General features: G+C 41.0%; 2 protein-coding genes across 7 annotated transcripts in view; one reads left to right on the forward strand and one right to left on the reverse strand.

The window, feature by feature from the left end:
* The window catches only part of frmd5a (FERM domain containing 5a), a 31,456-nt gene extending 29,689 nt beyond the window's left edge, over nt 1-1,767 (forward strand). For all 5 annotated transcript variants that reach the window (XM_077710451.1, XM_077710452.1, XM_077710453.1 and 2 more), the window contains one exon: nt 85-1,767. In XM_077710451.1, the coding sequence (XP_077566577.1) occupies nt 85-650 (566 nt within the window). In that variant the 3' untranslated portion in view covers nt 651-1,767. The remainder of the gene's footprint in view (nt 1-84) is intronic.
* An 8,607-nt stretch (nt 1,768-10,374) lies between these two features.
* blm (BLM RecQ like helicase) lies at nt 10,375-18,157 on the reverse strand. 2 transcript variants are annotated; one of them, XM_077710899.1, is made up of 22 exons: nt 17,811-18,157; nt 17,144-17,204; nt 16,561-17,053; nt 16,364-16,490; nt 15,692-15,792; nt 15,403-15,517; nt 14,731-15,338; nt 14,487-14,663; nt 14,301-14,419; nt 13,862-13,975; nt 13,468-13,566; nt 13,229-13,377; nt 13,048-13,154; nt 12,822-12,982; nt 12,566-12,761; nt 12,287-12,477; nt 11,993-12,137; nt 11,712-11,911; nt 11,450-11,648; nt 11,059-11,181; nt 10,789-10,978; nt 10,375-10,713 (listed from the first exon to the last, which is right to left on the reverse strand). In XM_077710899.1, exons 1-22 carry the CDS (start codon nt 17,915-17,917, stop codon nt 10,542-10,544), a joined length of 3,954 nt encoding a protein of 1,317 aa, XP_077567025.1. In that variant the 5' UTR covers nt 17,918-18,157; the 3' UTR covers nt 10,375-10,541. The 2 variants fall into 2 exon arrangements, with proteins under 2 accessions (XP_077567025.1, XP_077567024.1); XM_077710898.1 differs by having other exon boundaries at nt 16,561-17,204.
* Between the last annotated feature and the right edge of the window lie 111 nt (nt 18,158-18,268).

Below are 18,268 nucleotides of genomic sequence, written 5' to 3' on the forward strand. Positions count from 1 at the left end.
TGTCGCTACCGTGCTCCCACTTCTGATTCTGACGTTCGGATTGGACGCCTGCTAGCAATAATCTTTCAATTGTCTTCCAACCAGGCCTAGAGTCGCTCCGGGACAGCGCCCACTCCACCCCGGTGCGCTCGGTGTCCCACGGCGAGGCGTTCGTCCCGCGCTCACGCAGCCAGGCCGCGGACACCGGCGAGCGGACGGCGGTGATCGCGGACGAGGCCTACGGACCTTCGGATAGCGTCCCGCCCACGCCGGTGGCCGACCACGGCGTCGAGCCGCCGGCCGCAACTTCGCGCCTAATCAACGGGGCGCCCCGCAGCATCGAGGAGGAGGAGTCGGAGGCGGGCACCACTACTCGCGGTGACAAAGGGGGGGACTCGGGACGACCGCGAGAGGGCGCCCTGGCCGAGGTGGAACAGGTGAATAAGTTTGTCTTGAGTGTCCTACGTCTGCTCCTGGTCACCGTGGGACTCCTCTTCGTCTTGCTCCTGCTCCTTATCGTCCTCACCGAGTCCGACCTGGACGTGGCGTTTTTACGCGACATCCGCCGGACGCCCGAATTTGAGCAGTTCCACTCCGAGTACTTTTGTCCCCTCAGGCGGTGGTGTGCCTGCCAACTCCGCTGGGTGGGCAGCTTGCTCGTTAGCAAGTGAGGAGCTCCTCCCGCGGACCCCGCGGCTCGGATTCGCCCCCTCCCCACCTTTCATGCTTATGAGTTTTAATACCCAGTCACTTTTGCTTGCCTTTTTTTTTTATTTAATTCATCATCTCCCTCCATTTTGTTCTAATTCCTGGACATTTTTAGAGGGAAGAGCAAGGCCTTTGTGTTATTTATTGATTTTGATGGTGCATTTGCACCAGAAGGACAAGAATTGAGCTCCAATGGAGGAAGGTTAGAACAGAAGTGAGTTAGCGGGATGTACGCACACATTTTTTTGTACTAATAAGAATCACAAAATGTTCTACGCAGAATTTTCTTAACCACTTTTTCCTCACTAGGGTCGTGGGGGGTGCTGGAGCCTATTCCAGCTGACTTTAGGCCTGATTTACAGACGATCGCATCACATGAGGTAATAAAAAAGCCATTTACGTGTCCAACCATGGGTGTTTTTTGAGATGTGGGAGGAAACCGGAGTACCTGGAGAAAACCCACGCAGGCCTGGGGAGAACATGCAAACTCCAAACAGGTGAATCGGCCTGGATTTGAACCCAGAACTATGAGGTAAATGCGCCAACCACTTGTGCTGCCTATGAAAACAATGTTTAATTCTACCTTTTTTCATTTTATAATAACAAAGAGTATTTTTTTCCCAAATGAAGGATAACATTGTAAAATGGGGAAAAAACTAACCATTTTAAGATGCATTACACTTATAATAATAGTTTGTGATTCATCTCCATGTGTATGTGCATCCCGCTTTAGGTGGTATAAGCTGTGATAATATCGATTTTTTTATGAGGTTGAAGATAAAGTTTGACAAGGTTGACGCGATAGGAACGTTTATGTGAATGAAATGAGCTCAAATTAATTACTATTGCTTTCCATGATTGTTTTAAAGGACACTTTATAGACATCCAATTTTAGTATTTTTTTAAAGCCACACTGTCCACAGTCAAGTGACCTGGTAGTGTTAAAAAACATTTGACTAGTAATACAGTGTTCCAAAAAGTTTGAACCTATTTCATGGGCTAATAATTTAGACAGTTTTTGTTGAAATGTCCACAAATTTTCTCAGCTTGTGTAGAAACGTTTCAAGTTTTTGTGTGTAACGTTTGGCATTTTTTAAAAATCTTTTCAGGTTAAGAAATGCCGTTCACTTCGAAAGAAAAGGCTTGTTGTGCACAAAACAGGTAAATGTTTGGTTTTACTAAAATTATTAGTCAAGCTCAAAATAACAGATTTCATTCTCTAGTTCAGGGGTAGGGAACCTATGGCTCAGGAGCCATATGTGGCTCTTTTGATGGGTGTATATGGCTCTCTCCCTTTTTAAATTATATTTTTTCTTCATTAGTCTCTTCTGCATGCATACTATCATTGATAATCATTGATTAGCAACAGTGAAATAATATTTTCCAAATAATTCAGACTTTTTTTACTTTCAAACTGATGAAATGAATAATAAATGCTCACATTTTCATGTATTTTTACTTCTAGTAAATTCTGAGTATGGCTCTCAAGGAATAATGTTTGAAAATATGAATTGTTTATGGCTCTCTTCATCAAAAAGATCAGATATTTTGAGTATTTAGCAAAACCAAACCCATTTCGTGCACAACTTGCCTTTTATTTTGAAGTGAACAGCATTTCTTAACTTGAAAAGATAGAAATGTCAAACGTTACACACAAAAATGTAAACATTTGAGGACATTTCAACAAAAATTGTCAAAAATATTGACCTACGAAATGAGGTCAACATTTTGGAAGACCTTGTATAAATAGTAATACTCATACAGTATTTCATGAATGTGTTTTTTTTTTGCTTTTGCTCCTTAATTTTCACCGCCTTGAGATTCAGTGAATTTCAATTACTTCTTACAACGAAGATTCGTTTTGGTTTCAAGATCAAGCGTATGTAACATGTTTGCTGGTAGAAAATCAGTCGATGTACTTTTGTTTTTGTACAAATTGAGTTTGTCTCCTAATATATTGACAACTCCCATGTATATTTTAACAGGACTCAAATGTTATTTTGTTATTGAAGATAAAACTATACTTTTTTGTAGCGCTGTTGTTTAAAAAAAGGAGACGGGATCGTCCACGGCCAAATAAATGACAGCCTTCAGCTTTTTGTGTACGACATGAAGACACTTGGTACGCCAAAATGCATCTCCATCTTTCATATATTCATTTTACACAACAACAAAAAGATTGCAATACTTTAAATGACAATTCCAATTATGTTTTTTTTGTTTTTTGTTTTTTAAACTCTTACAGGGCACTCCTTTAACCCAAATGCTAGATTTTTGGTCTGTTCCCAGTTTATATTTACATTTTAATTATTTTAATTGCTTTACATTAACATCACAAACAGAATAAGAATTATTAGTTAAAATAAATTCTATCCATCTATCATCATGGCCACAAAGCAAATATATTTCTAATATTTTAACAGATTTAAGTGCTCTGGGAGCAATAACTGGCTTTTCTGATGGATTATAACTACTAAAAAAAGACAAAATGATCTCTATGAACTATTGTAATAATTTTATTAAATATTTGGGAGGGAATTTAGGAAGAAATTGACTAAATATGTTCCAGTTTTTACTCATCTGTCCTTCACTGGCTGCTTTAGGAAGAAGAAAGCACATTGACATGAGGAATGAACATGTTTTAGCATCATGTAGCGCTTTCAAGCATTAATAGTCAAATCAACTTAAGCTCTATTCAACAAGCAATAATCAATGGATAATCATTCACTGGTGTTTTTTTGTTCGGACCATTCATCGATTGTTCATCGTCATGCTGCCTGAAAGAGAAAATTTGCCGCTTTTTATTTTTGTAATTCAGAATATTTAGCTTCTACGCAACATGTAACTAGAAAATAAGGCTCAATCAAATTGATTTTCTGGTTCAATTTATAAAAGTAAAGCCTAAGAGGCAATTATTTTGCTTTAAAAACACATTTCCAGAGATAGAAAGCCGGATGAGTCCAAGTGTTAGTGTCCTTTTTTGTATTGAATCTATTAAAACCACTGTCATTTGTATGCAAGGAGATGCATTTGTTGATACTTTTCTTTTTATGATTGATATATTTGCTTAGGAGGTAAACATGACTGCGTCCAAAGTGATGTCCAAATCTGTCACTTTGATTTGTGACAATAACTGAAAGTTGATTTTGTTAAAGTAGCCAAGATTTACATTTAAAAAATGACAGCTCCAACAAATCAAAAAATGACATGTGTATGTATCCTTGAGAAATAATGCATATGTGTAAATCTGTGCGAAAATGACGGTGTGCTGTATTTGGTCTGTTTTTCCCCCATGAGACGAGCCGTCCTATTACGTACGTACAAGTTGTTTTATATATTGCAATATCCATGTGCCAAATCCAGCTGTCAACCCATTCAAATCCTATTTGTACCTCAGCTAACCTTATGTACAAGTTGCTAGCAAATTTCCAGTGGTCCTCCTTTGTAAACCGGTGCCATAAAATGGAACTATTCTGACTTGAAATAAATTGATTTCAAAGTATCCACGGATAGTAAGGCTTTTTTTAAGACAATGGCTATGTTCTCGCTAATTTTTGTTTCGTTTGTCTCGGCAGAAAGACATCCTCCCCGAGCAACATCATCATTGCTCGCTATTGGCACACACCAGTATCGGAATCGAGCGATCTGTTTGGCCGACGGAATGCTAAGCTGTGCTAAACTATGCTAAGCTATGCTAAGCTATGCTAAGCTATGCTAAGCTATGCTAAGATATGCTAAGCTATGCTAAGCTATGCTAAGCTATGCTAAGCTATGCTAAGCTATGCTAAGCTATGCTAAGCTATGCTAAGCTATGCTAAGCTATGCTAAGCTATGCTAAGCTATGCTAAGCTATGCTAAGCTATGCTAAGCTATGCTAAGATATGCTAAGCTATGCTAAGCTATGCTAAGCTTTGCTAAGCTATGCTAAGCTATGCTAAGCTATGCTAAGCTATGCTAAGCTATGCTAAGATATGCTAAGCTATGCTAAGCTATGCTAAGCTATGCTAAGCTATGCTAAGATATGCTAAGATATGCTAAGATATGCTAAGCTATGCTAAACTATGTTAACTTGTGCTATGCTAAGCTATGCTAACTTATGCTAACTTATGCTAACGTATGCTAACTTATGCTAACTTATGCTAACTTATGCTAACTTATGCTAACTTATGCTAACTTATGCTAACTTATGCTAACTGATGCTAACTTATGCTAACTTATGCTAAGGTATGCTAACTTATGCTATGCTAAGATATGCTAAGATATGCTAAGCTAACTTATGCTAACATATGCTAACTTATGCTGACTTATGCTAACTTATGCTTACTTATGCTAAGCTATGCTAAAATATGCTAATCTATGCTAACTTATGCTAACTTATGCTATGCTAAGCTTTGCTAAGATATGCTAACTAATGCTAACTTATGCTAATTTATGCTATGCTAAACTATTATAAGATATGCTAACTTATGCTATGCTAAGCTATGTTAACTTATGCTAACTTATTTCATTTTTTAAGAGAAAAAGCCTTACTATACTATGTCGTTTTTTAAGAGAAAAAGCCTTACTATACTATGTCGTTTTTTAAGAAAAAAAGCCTTACTATACTTTGTCGTTTTTTGAAGAGAAAAAGCCTTACTATAAGCTATGCTAAGCTATGCTAAGCCATGCTAAGCTATGCTAAGCTATGCTAAGCTATGCTAAGCTATGCTAAGCTATGCTAAGCTATGCTAAGCTATGCTAAGCTATGCTAAGCTATGCTAAGCTATGCTAAGCTATGCTAAGCTATGCTAAGCTATGCTAAGCTATGCTAAGCTATGCTAAGCTATGCTAAGCTATGCTAAGCTATGCTAAGCTATGCTAAGATATGCTAAGCTATGCTAAGCTATGCTAAGCTATGCTAAGCTATGCTAAGCTATGCTAAGCTATGCTAAGCTATGCTAAGCTATGCTAAGCTATGCTAAGCTATGCTAAGCTATGCTAAGCTATGCTAAGCTATGCTAAGCTATGCTAAGCTATGCTAAGCTATGCTAAGCTATGCTAAGCTATGCTAAGCTATGCTAAGCTAAGCTATGCTAAGCTATGCTAAGCTATGCTAAGCTATGCTAAGCTATGCTAAGCTATGCTAAGCTATGCTAAGCTATGCTAAGCTATGCTAAGCTATGCTAAGCTATGCTAAGCTATGCTAAGCTATGCTAAGCTATGCTAAGCTATGCTAAGCTATGCTAAGCTATGCTAAGCTATGCTAAGCTATGCTAAGCTATGCTAAGCTATGCTAAGCTATGCTAAGCTATGCTAAGCTATGCTAAGCTATGCTAAGCTATGCTAAGCTATGCTAAGCTATGCTAAGCTATGCTAAGCTATGCTAAGCTATGCTAAGCTATGCTAAGCTATGCTAAGCTATGCTAAGCTATGCTAAGCTATGCTAAGCTATGCTAAGCTATGCTAAGCTATGCTAAGCTATGCTAAGCTATGCTAAGCTATGCTAAGCTATGCTAAGCTATGCTAAGCTATGCTAAGCTATGCTAAGCTATGCTAAGCTATGCTAAGCTATGCTAAGCTATAAGCATAAGTTAGCATAAGTTAGCAGAAGTTAGCATAAGTTAGCATAAGTTAGCATAAGTTAGCATAAGTTAGCATAAGTTAGCATAAGTTAGCATAGCTTAGCATAGCTTAGCATAGCTTAGCATAGCTTAGCATAGCTCAGCATAGCTTAGCATAGCTTAGCATATCTTAGCATAGCTTAGCATAGCTTAGCATAGCTTAGCATAGCTTAGCATAGCTTAGCATAGCTTAGCATAGCTTAGCATAGCTTAGCATAGCTTAGCATAGCTTAGCATAGCTTAGCATAGCTTGGCATAGCTTAGCATAGCTTAGCATAGCTTAGCTTAGCATAGCTTAGCATAGCTTAGCATAGCTTAGCATAGCTTAGCATAGCTTAGCATAGCTTAGCATAGCTTAGCATAGCTTAGCATAGCTTAGCATAGCTTAGCATAGCTTAGCATAGCTTAGCATAGCTTAGCATAGCTTAGCATAGCTTAGCATAGCTTAGCATAGCTTAGCAAAGCTTAGCATAGCTTAGCATAGCTTAGCATAGCTTAGCATAACTTAGCATAGCTTAGCATAGCTTAGCATAGCTTAGCATAGCTTAGCATAGCATAGCTTAGCATAGCTTAGCATAGCTTAGCATAGCTTAGCATAGCTTAGCATAGCTTAGCATAGCTTAGCATAGCTTAGCATATCTTAGCATAGCTTAGCATAGCTTAGAATAGCTTAGCATAGCTTAGCATATCTTAGCTTAGCTTAGCATAGCTTAGCTTAGCATAGCTTAGCATAGCTTAGCATAGCTTATAGTAAGGCTTTTTCTCTTCAAAAAACGACAAAGTATAGTAAGGCTTTTTTTCTTAAAAAACGACATAGTATAGTAAGGCTTTTCCTCTTAAAAAACGACATAGTATAGTAAGGCTTTTTCTCTTAAAAAATGAAATAAGTTAGCATAAGTTAACATAGCTTAGCATAGCATAAGTTAGCATATCTTATAATAGTTAAGCATAGCATAAATTAGCATAGGTTAGCATTAGTTAGCATAGCTTAGCAAAGCTTAGCATAGCATAAGTTAGCATAAGTTAGCATAGATTAGCATATTTTAGCATAGCTTAGCATAAGTAAGCATAAGTTAGCATAAGTCAGCATAAGTCAGCATAAGTCAGCATAAGTTAGCATAAGTTAGCATATGTTAGCATAAGTTAGCTTAGCATATCTTAGCATATCTTAGCATAGCGTAAGTTAGCATACCTTAGCATAAGTTAGCATAAGTTAGCATAAGTTAGCATAAGTTATCATAAGTTAGCATAGGTTAGCATAAGTTAGCATAAGTTAGCATAGCTTAGCATAGCACAAGTTTAGCATAGCTTAGCATAGCTTAGCATAGCTTAGCATTGCTTAGCATAGCATAAGTTAGCATACCTTAGCATAAGTTAGCATAAGTTAGCATAAGTTAGCATAAGTTAGCATATGTTAGCATAAGTTAGCTTAGCATATCTTAGCATATCTTAGCATAGCATAAGTTAGCATACCATAGCATAAGTTAGCATAAGTTAGCATAAGTTAGCATAAGTTAGCAGAAGTTAGCATAAGTTAGCATAAGTTAGCATAAGTTAGCATAAGTTAGCATAGCTTAGCATAGCTTAGCATAGCTTAGCTTAGCATAGCTTAGCATAGCTTAGCATAGCTTAGCATAGCTTAGCATAGCTTAGCATAGCTTAGCTTAGCATAGCTTAGCATATCTTAGCATAGCTTAGCATATCTTAGCATAGCTTAGCATAGCTTAGCACAGCTTAGCATAGCTTAGCATAGCTTAGCATAGCTTAGCATAGCTTAGCATAGCTTAGCATAGCTTAGCATAGCTTATAGTAAGGCTTTTTCTCTTCAAAAAACGACAAAGTATAGTAAGGCTTTTTTTCTTAAAAAACGACATAGTATAGTAAGGCTTTTTCTCTTAAAAAATGAAATAAGTTAGCATAAGTTAACATAGCTTAGCATAGCATAAGTTAGCATATCTTATAATAGTTAAGCATAGCATAAATTAGCATAGGTTAGCATTAGTTAGCATAGCTTAGCAAAGCTTAGCATAGCATAAGTTAGCATAAGTTAGCATAGATTAGCATATTTTAGCATAGCTTAGCATAAGTAAGCATAAGTTAGCATAAGTCAGCATAAGTCAGCATAAGTCAGCATAAGTTAGCATAAGTTAGCATATGTTTGCATAAGTTAGCTTAGCATATCTTAGCATATCTTAGCATAGCATAAGTTAGCATACCTTAGCATAAGTTAGCATAAGTTAGCATAAGTTAGCATAAGTTAGCATAAGTTAGCATAAGTTAGCATAAGTTAGCATAAGTTAGCATAAGTTAGCATATGTTAGCATAAGTTAGCTTAGCATATCTTAGCATATCTTAGCATAGCATAAGTTAGCATACCATAGCATAAGTTAGCATAAGTTAGCATAAGTTAGCATAAGTTAGCATAAGTTAGCATAAGTTAGCATAAGTTAGCATAAGTTAGCATAAGTTAGCATAAGTTAGCATAAGTTAGCATAAGTTAGCATAGCTTAGCATAGCTTAGCATAGCTTAGCATAGCTTAGCATAGCTTAGCATAGCTTAGCATAGCTTAGCATAGCTTAGCATAGCTTAGCATAGCTTAGCATAGCTTAGCATAGCTTAGCATAGCTTAGCATAGCTTAGCATAGCTTAGCATAGCTTAGCATAGCTTAGCATAGCTTAGCATAGCTTAGCATAGCTTAGCATAGCTTAGCATAGCTTAGCATAGCTTAGCATAGCTTAGCATAGCTTAGCATAGCTTAGCATAGCTTAGCATAGCTTAGCATAGCTTAGCATAGCTTAGCATAGCTTAGCATAGCTTAGCATAGCTTAGCATAGCTTAGCATAGCTTAGCATAGCTTAGCATAGCTTAGCATAGCTTAGCATAGCATAGCTTAGCATAGCTTAGCATAGCTTAGCATAGCTTAGCATAGCTTAGCATAGCTTAGCATAGCTTAGCATAGCTTAGCATAGCTTAGCATAGCTTAGCATAGCTTAGCATAGCTTAGCATAGCTTAGCATAGCTTAGCATAGCTTAGGATAGCTTAGCATAGCTTAGCATAGCTTAGCATAGCTTAGGATAGCTTAGGATAGCTTAGCATAGCTTAGCATAGCTTAGCATAGCTTAGCATAGCTTAGCATAGCTTAGCATAGCTTAGCATAGCTTAGCATAGCTTAGCATAGCTTAGCATAGCTTAGCATAGCTTAGCATAGCTTAGCATAGCTTAGCATAGCTTAGCATAGCTTAGCATAACTTAGCATAGCTTAGCATAGCTTAGCATAGCTTAGCATAGCATAGCTTAGCATAGCTTAGCATAGCTTAGCATAGCTTAGCATAGCTTAGCATAGCTTAGCATAGCTTAGCATAGCTTAGCATATCTTAGCATAGCTTAGCATAGCTTAGAATAGCTTAGCATAGCTTAGCATAGCTTAGGATAGCTTAGGATAGCTTAGGATAGCTTAGGATAGCTTAGGATAGCTTAGGATAGCTTAGCATAGCTTAGCATAGCTTAGCATAGCTTAGCATAGCTTAGCATAGCTTAGCATAGCTTAGCATAGCTTAGCATAGCTTAGCATATCTTAGCATATCTTAGCATAGCTTAGCATAGCTTAGCATAGCTTAGCATAGCTTAGCATAGCTTAGCATAGCTTAGCATAGCTTAGCATAGCTTAGCATAGCTTAGCATAGCTTAGCATAGCTTAGCATAGCTTAGCATAGCTTAGCATAGCTTAGCATAGCTTAGCATAGCTTAGCATAGCTTAGCATAGCTTAGCATAGCTTAGCATAGCTTAGCATAGCTTAGCATAGCTTAGCATAGCTTAGCATAGCTTAGCATAGCTTAGCATAGCTTAGCATAGCTTAGCATAGCTTAGCTTAGCATAGCTTAGCATAGCTTAGCATAGCTTAGCATAGCTTAGCATAGCTTAGCATAGATCTGATTGGCCGAGAGAATTGAGCGATCTGATTGGCCAACGGAATCGAGCGATCTGATTGGCCAACCGAATCGAGCGATCTGATTGGCCGACAGAATTGAGCTATGTGATTGGCTGACGGAAGCAGGCGATCTGATTGACCGACAGAAGCGAGCGACCAATTTTCAAACTTTTATTTGGAAAAAGACCAAGATAAACTGACATTTCTATAGTAGAGTTACTCGATGACTTATACAAAACAGTACAAAAAAATATAATCCAAAAATGTACACTTTGAACAGCTTAAATTAGAAAAAAAAGTAGTCTTGTATCATGATCAGAAATTACATGTGAGAAAAAGAGGGTTTGAGAAAAGGTCTGTAGCTTTGAGGCTTGGGGACCGCCATGAGTCCCGGCGTTCTGCCCATTGCCGTGACGCCCGTCGCACCTCGTGACTGATTTCCAGCCCTGGCTCCTCCTCTGGAGGCCCACGATTTATTGCTCCCGGAACCTCGTCTGATGGAGGAGAAAATGTGTAAATAAATAGTTAAGGGAACGTACAGGATTAACGACGCCAATGGAAAAACAGACCCTGCAGAGCCGGCTCCTGCATATCCTTTTCTCTTTTTGTTGTACTTGAAGAAAGGCATTTTCTTCCTTTTCTGCCCTTGAGCGTTTGGGCTGGAGTAGGCAGAAGGCCCGCCGTCCCCGCAGTCGTCGGCAGAGCGACCTCGTGTGGTGTCGATCCAGCCGTCTTCCGCATCTTCGTTTACTGGTTCGACTGTCGACGACACGCATTGGTTGAGCAAAACGCATTGGCGCGGAGGGGCGTCGTCAGGAAGCGTCGCTCGCGTCTTTTACCGGGATTTTGCCACACCGAGTACTTCTCCAAGACTTTGATGACCTCGCCGCCGTACTTCTCCAGCTTGTCTTCGGTCACGCCGTCGATTTGTAAAAGAACTTCCGGGTCGGAGGACAGTCGCTCTGCGGATGCAAAAATGAAAGAAGACGTATCGCTAAATGAACTGCGTTGACGGCATTCCGAGACAGTCTTCATCTTGAGTATCGCCTAAGAAATACGGACATGTTACCACCAGTTCTGAGTGTTAAAAGTACATAAAAAGATTAAAACGTGAATTGTAGTCAGAAAAATATAGCGAGCATGCAAATACATGTTAAACGAATGAGTTTTCTTCTAAGGTAGGCTTCAGCCATCCACTCAATTCCAAACACAGACATGTTTTGACATTACCAGATAACTTTTTCAAGGTGGCAGTGGAGAAGATGTTGTAATAGTGAATCCCAAAGGCCTTTCCCAGCTGCTTGCAGAGCTCCACCAGCTCATTGAGACACTCCTGAACCTTCTGCTCCCTCTCAGAGACCTTCTTAGTCACCGCAGCTTTGCCCTTCCTGAAGCTGGAGGAGGCACTCTCCGTCTCGTAGAAGTCAATCTGCAAGGGAAACTCAACGTCAGGCATTACGCTTTGTGTTTTTTCAATTTTATTTTGCGTAACCTGCATGGATCCGGATAGAAGGCTGAGCGCTTTCGGTCCCGCAGAGATGTAGGCCACAGTTTGACCGCCGTTGGTGATGTAAAGGTCCTCCATCAGGAGGTTTTCCAGCAAGAGTTTTTTGAATAGGCGGTCGGCATTGTGCTTGGAATAGGCTCCTCCCTTCCCAAACATGCCTGATTGGACTTTGGCTGTTTTACCACCTAAAAAAAAATAGGACGAGAAGGAATCAAATTTCAAATGGGCTGCCATGGGCAACAAATAAGGAACAGAAGAAATCCTACCAATGAAAATGTCCACCAGCATGTTGAGGGTCAGGCGGATCTGTTTGGGGGTCCTGCCAAACTTGGCGCCGACCTTCTCGCAGTTCTCCTGAACGAATCTTATAATATCCTTGACTTCTTCGGTGACATCCTTGATCTCGTATTTCTAGACACATTTTGCACACAAAACGGTCAATTTCTTGGGCCCGTAAAACCACAAGTTTTTTCCCTTTGACAAACGGTCAGATTTTAAATTGATACTCTTTTTTTCCCCCTTACAACAAAATGAATGAGATACAATTAAAATGGTCTTACATTTGGCCGGCTACAGTTGTCACAAGTGGCATCGGGGTTCTGTTCACAGAAGCGCCTGTTAAACTTCATCTCTCCAAAGTATGCCAGCAGCTGAATTCTCCTACAGTCCATCATGTTCTCGCAGAACTGCACCATGCTCTGCAGGTTGTCGAAGTGAGTGGCCTTGGTGTTTTTGTCACCCTCTCGATCCACTGTCGTTAGAAAAGAAGCGTAGAGCCACTACGATTTCAGAGCGGAAAAGAATCACGGCTCAAGTATGATTGCATGGCTTCCACATACTGTTGATAATCCTTCTGATGCGGTGCACGTCGGGGTAGCAGTAGAAGAGAATGCAGTGAGAGATCTCCCCGTCCCTGCCGGCCCTCCCGGACTCTTGGTAGTAGCCTTCCATCGATTTAGGCAGACTTGCGTGGATCACGTAGCGCACGTCGGGCTTGTCAATGCCCATGCCGAAAGCAATGGTGGCGCAAATCACCTGCTCGGGAGGATGGACATCAATAAAAATGGTCTGAGGATGGTCTCAAAGTGAACCCACCTGGCAGCCGTCCTGGTTGATCCACTTGTTTTGCACGTGTTCACGCTCGGTGTCGCTCAGGCCCGCGTGATAAGCCAGCGCAGAGAGTCCGGCTCGCTGGAGGCTGATGGCCATGTTGTCGCAGTCGTTTCGGGAAAGGCAGTACACGATGCCCGAACCGCCTACGAGAGGGGATGAGGTCACGATTGGTCGGCAGCCGCGGTCGCCGACGTCCGTTTTGAATTACGCGGGTAGTGCTTCTTGATCCAGGTGACGCAATCCTCGTCCACCTTTTTGGGTTTCTTGGGCAGCACGGCGTACTTGAGGTTGGCACGGTTAAAGCTCATGGTGAAGCTGGAGACACGAGTAGAGGAGGGTGAAATGTAGAAAAGCACAAGTGGATTTTTCCCAGGGAGAACACGACTCACATTTGAGGGCGGGTCATGCTAAGCTGGTGCAAGATGTCTGTCTGCACGCGAGGGGTGGCCGTGGCAGTTAGGGCTATCATGGGCACATTTGGGAACTTCTCACGCAGTTCTTTCAGTCTCTTGTAGTCTGGACGGAAGTCGTGCCCCCACTGGAAAATTGACAGTCATTTGGTTAAGTTGCGCAGGCGAGAAGAAAAAAAAAAAGAAGTCGCCGAGATTGTGAAGTCGGAGCAACGCACGTGACTAACGCAGTGAGCCTCGTCGATGACGAAGCGAGCGAGGAGGTCTCGCTCGTACAGGTTGTGTAAGGCCGAGATCAAGCGGTTGCTGGCGCTGACCTGAAAGGCAGAGACAAGTCGGCGGGATTGACAGAGCCTTCCAAACAAGTAAAAATAAAGACTTATATAATATACAATTGAACAAGCAAGCCTGCCAAAAATATTCCAGTACAAAGCTGCCAAAAGTCATATTTCATTGTGGGTTTTCCCATTTTGAGACCCCTTCTCTTAGTGGCATTTGCCAGCGACGCGTACAAAAAAATATAGCCAAGTATTTTCTTCACTCATAGGCATTCATAACTCATTGCCTGGGGACTGTGCAAAACGTCCTATATACACATTTTAAGACAATCACCTTTTCCGGCGTGACGTAGAGAAGTTTAAGGATGGGATCCTTCTTGGAGAGCTGCATGTATATTCTTCCTGCTTCGGCATCACTTTTATCCCCAGATAGGCTTGTCGCCGGGATCTACAATACAGATAATTATTCTACTTAAAAAAATGGAGAAGAATAATTTACTAAAATGAATTTTCCTTTTACATTATGAACAAGAGAATAACATAACATAAATAAATGTCAATTTATGTTGTCTGCACGTACTAAAACACTGCGCCCCTAGCGGATAATACAGGAACTACAATTTTTTTTTAAAGAAAATTCATATTTTTTTTATACAATGCAGCTTTCCTCCCCGGGCCGTACCAAACCACCAGACGGGCCGGATCCGGCCCGCGGGCTGTATGTTTGACACCCCTGTTTGCAGTAACCAGCTGAGCAAGATTAGACAACTTACATCCAGGGAAGTGAGCTTCTGGATTTGATCCACGATGAGCGATTTCAGTGGCGAAATGACCACGCTGACTCCCTGCGACAGACAGGCCGGAAGCTGGTAGCACAAACTTTTACCGCCGCCTGCAAGCACACCATTGTCATTAACTCTTTAGCTATCTTCACAAATGTGAAGTAGTGAGGCGCAAACCTGTGGGCATGAGCACAAACGCATCCTCTCCTAAGACGGCGGCGTTAATGGCCTCGAGCTGGTTGAATCGAAATTGATGGAGACCAAAGCGCTTGTGGAAGATCTTCTGCATTTCTTTTGAGTGAGGGAAGTCGAAACCTCGGAAAACGTCGTGCTTGGGGTTGTGGAAGTTGGGTTCTGCAATGGGAAATGTCGTCGTTCGGCATTGATACACCACACGTGAAGGGTCATCCCAGCAACTCACCTGGAGACAAGGTCCTCTTGGGTGTGGGCGCCGGCGGTTTCTTCTCCCAAATGGATTTGCTCGGCCCGCCTTCCCTGATAGTCGTCGGTCGGGCAACGGAACTCTTGGCGGGCTGTACGGGTTCGTCATAGTATTCCGGAATGTCCGATTCATTCAAGTCATCGATGTCAAAGTCTTCGAAATAAAAGTCCTCTGGCTCGATGTCATTTACGACGGTGACCTCTTCGATCTGCGTTGAAGTCCCCGTCTTTTTGGGTGAGAAGTAGAGCTCCTCGTAATCGAAATCGGCGGTGCTTTTCTCGGCACTGATGCTTTTGGAGCTTGTTGGGTAATCACAGAAGGTTTCTTCTTCTTCTTCCACCATTGACTTCTGCTCTTCTCTACAGCGTGTGGGCCTTTTTTTAAGAGGGCTATCATTGTGATCAGAATCACTGTCCAAAAAGATGGTAGGAGACGCGATCTGAGGGGTCTTCTTTTTAAACGAGGCTATCAAACTGCTGGATGTATTAGAGGAAGATTTCTTTTTGAAGCTGGGTTCAGATATCACAGTGCTGTCAGGCTGCAGAGTCTTGCGCAATGTGTCCCCGCCAGTGATGAGAATCCGTTTTCTGGATGTATAAAAGGAGGCGATTCAGGGGACGGAGCGTCCAAGAGAAGTTAAGATGCACCCACCTTTGAGCCCTCTTTAATAGCAGCTCATCTCCGCAGGACAGAGCGATGAGCTCGTGTTCAGGGATGGTGTCCACCAGTCCACAAATAGACTCCATGATGCTAAAGAGTGGATCACCTGTGAGGAAATATGTATATTGTGGCAACAGGGAAAACAAATATTTGACTGGATATCTGATTGTAAAGGCAAGAAATTCGAAGATGTATGAAATGATGATGTATTATTTAGATATATAATACTAAGCCCATTTAATGATATGACATAATAAAATTGAGAAAGTAGCACACTCACTTTTGTCTGTTGAGCACTCTTTGGGGGCTTGGCGGGGGGTCACACTGCATACTTTGGATTGCAAATGATTAGTGTTCTTTTCGATTTTCAGTTGCTTGGATCTGTTCAAAAAGAATTGTCGGTGGCTGCAGATTAATGCGTTTGTGGAAAGCCAAACAGTAACACAAATAAATGCCACATTTCTTGTCATTGAAAATAAATATAAAAAACGCTATAAAAAGTTTTTTTACACAGCCAAAAACTGGTTAAATCAACTTTGACAGTTTATAAAAAAAATAAAATGCAACAAAAAAAAGCTGTTTTTTCTTCCAGGGTTTCCCATCAAATGCTTCCATCTAGTGGCCAAGTTGAGCACAAATTCCAATTCATTAATTGTTATATTGAGTTAATTTCCTCTTCTTTTTAATTGAGTTATATAGACATATATCGATCAAAAAGACCCTAATTTTTGAGTGATATTAATTTTAATACGTTCTAAACGATTTTTCATAGTTTTCCATCTTTCATTTATTGGCTGTGTTTTAGTAATTTAGGCTCTACGGTTAAAAATATTGACCGTGAGCAGCAGGGTTTGGACAATATAGCACTAGTCAAAATGGATTGGACGCCTATGGCTGTCAACAGCACTAAGAAACAATCATTTACTGCCACCCTCCCAGATTTTTGGCTCACATTGACTCCACAGGAGATTTACGGGAAAAGCATTGTGGAGATGGCGGGATGTAGTCCTCTTCATCTTCAGGCTCTGAGTTGTCATTCAACTGAACTGACTTTGGGTCAAGCCATTTTTTCTTATTTTCTGAGGAAAAAGATGTTGTTGTTTTGTTTTGAAATTGAAACGAACTAATGCAAAAACTAAAATGGATTACCTGTCAATGGCATCTGGTCGTCATCCTCTTCACTCTCACTAACAACCGATTTAAAGTTGAAAGAACGTTTTCTGCACGTACGAACTGGAGAATCTTCCAAGTCAGTGTCAGCTGCCTCTTCAATTACAATCGAGCCCGACATGGCCCGATCTTCGTCTGGTTTTAGACCACACTGGCCTTCTGTGGATTCCGTTTTGCCCTCAGCTACAAATGATCCACCGTCCGTCTTGCTTGAGTCTCTGTTAAACGAGTTATTCTTTGTTTTCGGAGCTACAAAGTCATCCAGGTCATCCCAGTCGTCGATAGGGAATTCTAGTGACGTATCCGGATCCACAGGTGTGTCAGTTTTGGGATGCGACGTTAACGCATTGCCAGCAGACGGCAAAAAGGAGGCATTCTGAAAAGCCAGACGATCGCCCGGCTTGTTGTCCGACTTGCATTCAGAACTTGTTGCGAAGTAGTTGTTGATTTTGGACTTTTGTGAGGTCTCCAACTTATTTGGAAACGTCACAACAGGTGGCGTCACCAAATTGTTTTTAGGGATATTGACATTCCTGCTTGCAAAAACATTAGAAATTGTTACCTTGGCTGGGGTTTGGCTCAATCTCACCGCTGATGAGGACTTCCTTTTGAAAGAAAAGGGCCTGCAAAAGTCAACAAAAGAGGAAAGCCACAGTTAGACAGTGTCATCCATTGCCATGGACGGCGCGACATCCAGTCCATTTTGAAAGTGAGGGTTATCAGCTAGCATTATCTCTCCAGAAACGTGATCAAAATCTACAACTGTGTCCATAGGGAGTGGCTCCTTAGTAAATAAGGAATTTACTATCTAAACCATTCAACCAATCTTATTGAAATTTGATGCATTATTGCCAATTGATAGATTTTAACATTAGGTGAATAGGGAGGGATTTAATAACTATTATTTAAGCAGCAGCTCCGTAGCCATAGTTTCTTACTATTTACCCCACGCAGAATTCTTACCGGCTAAATAACCGGTTACCGGCTAAGGAGCCACTGCCGCGGAAAACCTAGCATAGTTCGGGTTTGCAATTTACACGACACAACTGGAAAGGAGAACAGTAGCATGCATAAGATCGATGGCATAATTAATTCTAATCAAAGGAAATACACGACTATATATATCAATGTCACCTTACAATGACGTAAAAGAAGTACTAGTCCTACGGATGAGCAGCTAACTCGTGCTATTAAGCATATGACATTATCGTACATAAATCTCCACTTACCCCGATTGAGGTTTGGTTAGGGAACGTCTGCTTTGGGAGGTGTTGCTGTGTTTCGCCAACTGCTCCTTCAAATTATTCTGAGGAAGACTGGACATGATGTAGCTCATAAAACGGAGCTAGCAGCGAGCTAGCAGGTACCTTATTTGACGCTAACTCCACCGATCATTCGAGAGCCGAGACTATGTGGCAAAAGTGGCAAACGGTCACCAAGGAATGCCAAAAGAGACGATCGAGGGTTCTAAACTTGGTCAAAATATGAAAGGAATGCCGCTGTTCTGGTCGCGGAAGCCAAACAAACGCAAACGCGTGACTAGACAAGGCGCCCAAATGATGGGCCTATCCTATTGGTCGAGAGCAATTTGGTGAAGGATAGTGGGATATGTCGTTTAAATATATGGATATCATAAATTTAAAAGAAGATGACTTAAAGTGGTGGTGGCGGTGTAACTGAGTGATGG

The sequence above is a fragment of the Stigmatopora nigra genome, chromosome 2 (genome assembly GCF_051989575.1).
Source record: "Stigmatopora nigra isolate UIUO_SnigA chromosome 2, RoL_Snig_1.1, whole genome shotgun sequence".
NCBI lineage: Eukaryota > Metazoa > Chordata > Actinopteri > Syngnathiformes > Syngnathidae > Stigmatopora > Stigmatopora nigra.

Bases quoted from the DNA above. Each gene is read 5' to 3' on its own strand.
- blm (XM_077710898.1), bottom strand. From the start codon at position 17,917: ATGAGCTACATCATGTCCAGTCTTCCTCAGAATAATTTGAAGGAGCAG. The intron at 17,205-17,810 runs GTAAGTGGAGAT...TGACTTTTGCAG, and splicing joins CTAACCAAACCTCAATCGGG to GCCCTTTTCTTTCAAAAGGA. The intron at 12,983-13,047 runs GTAATTCAAAAC...CCCCTCTCGTAG, and splicing joins GATCAAGAAGCACTACCCGC to GCGGTTCGGGCATCGTGTAC.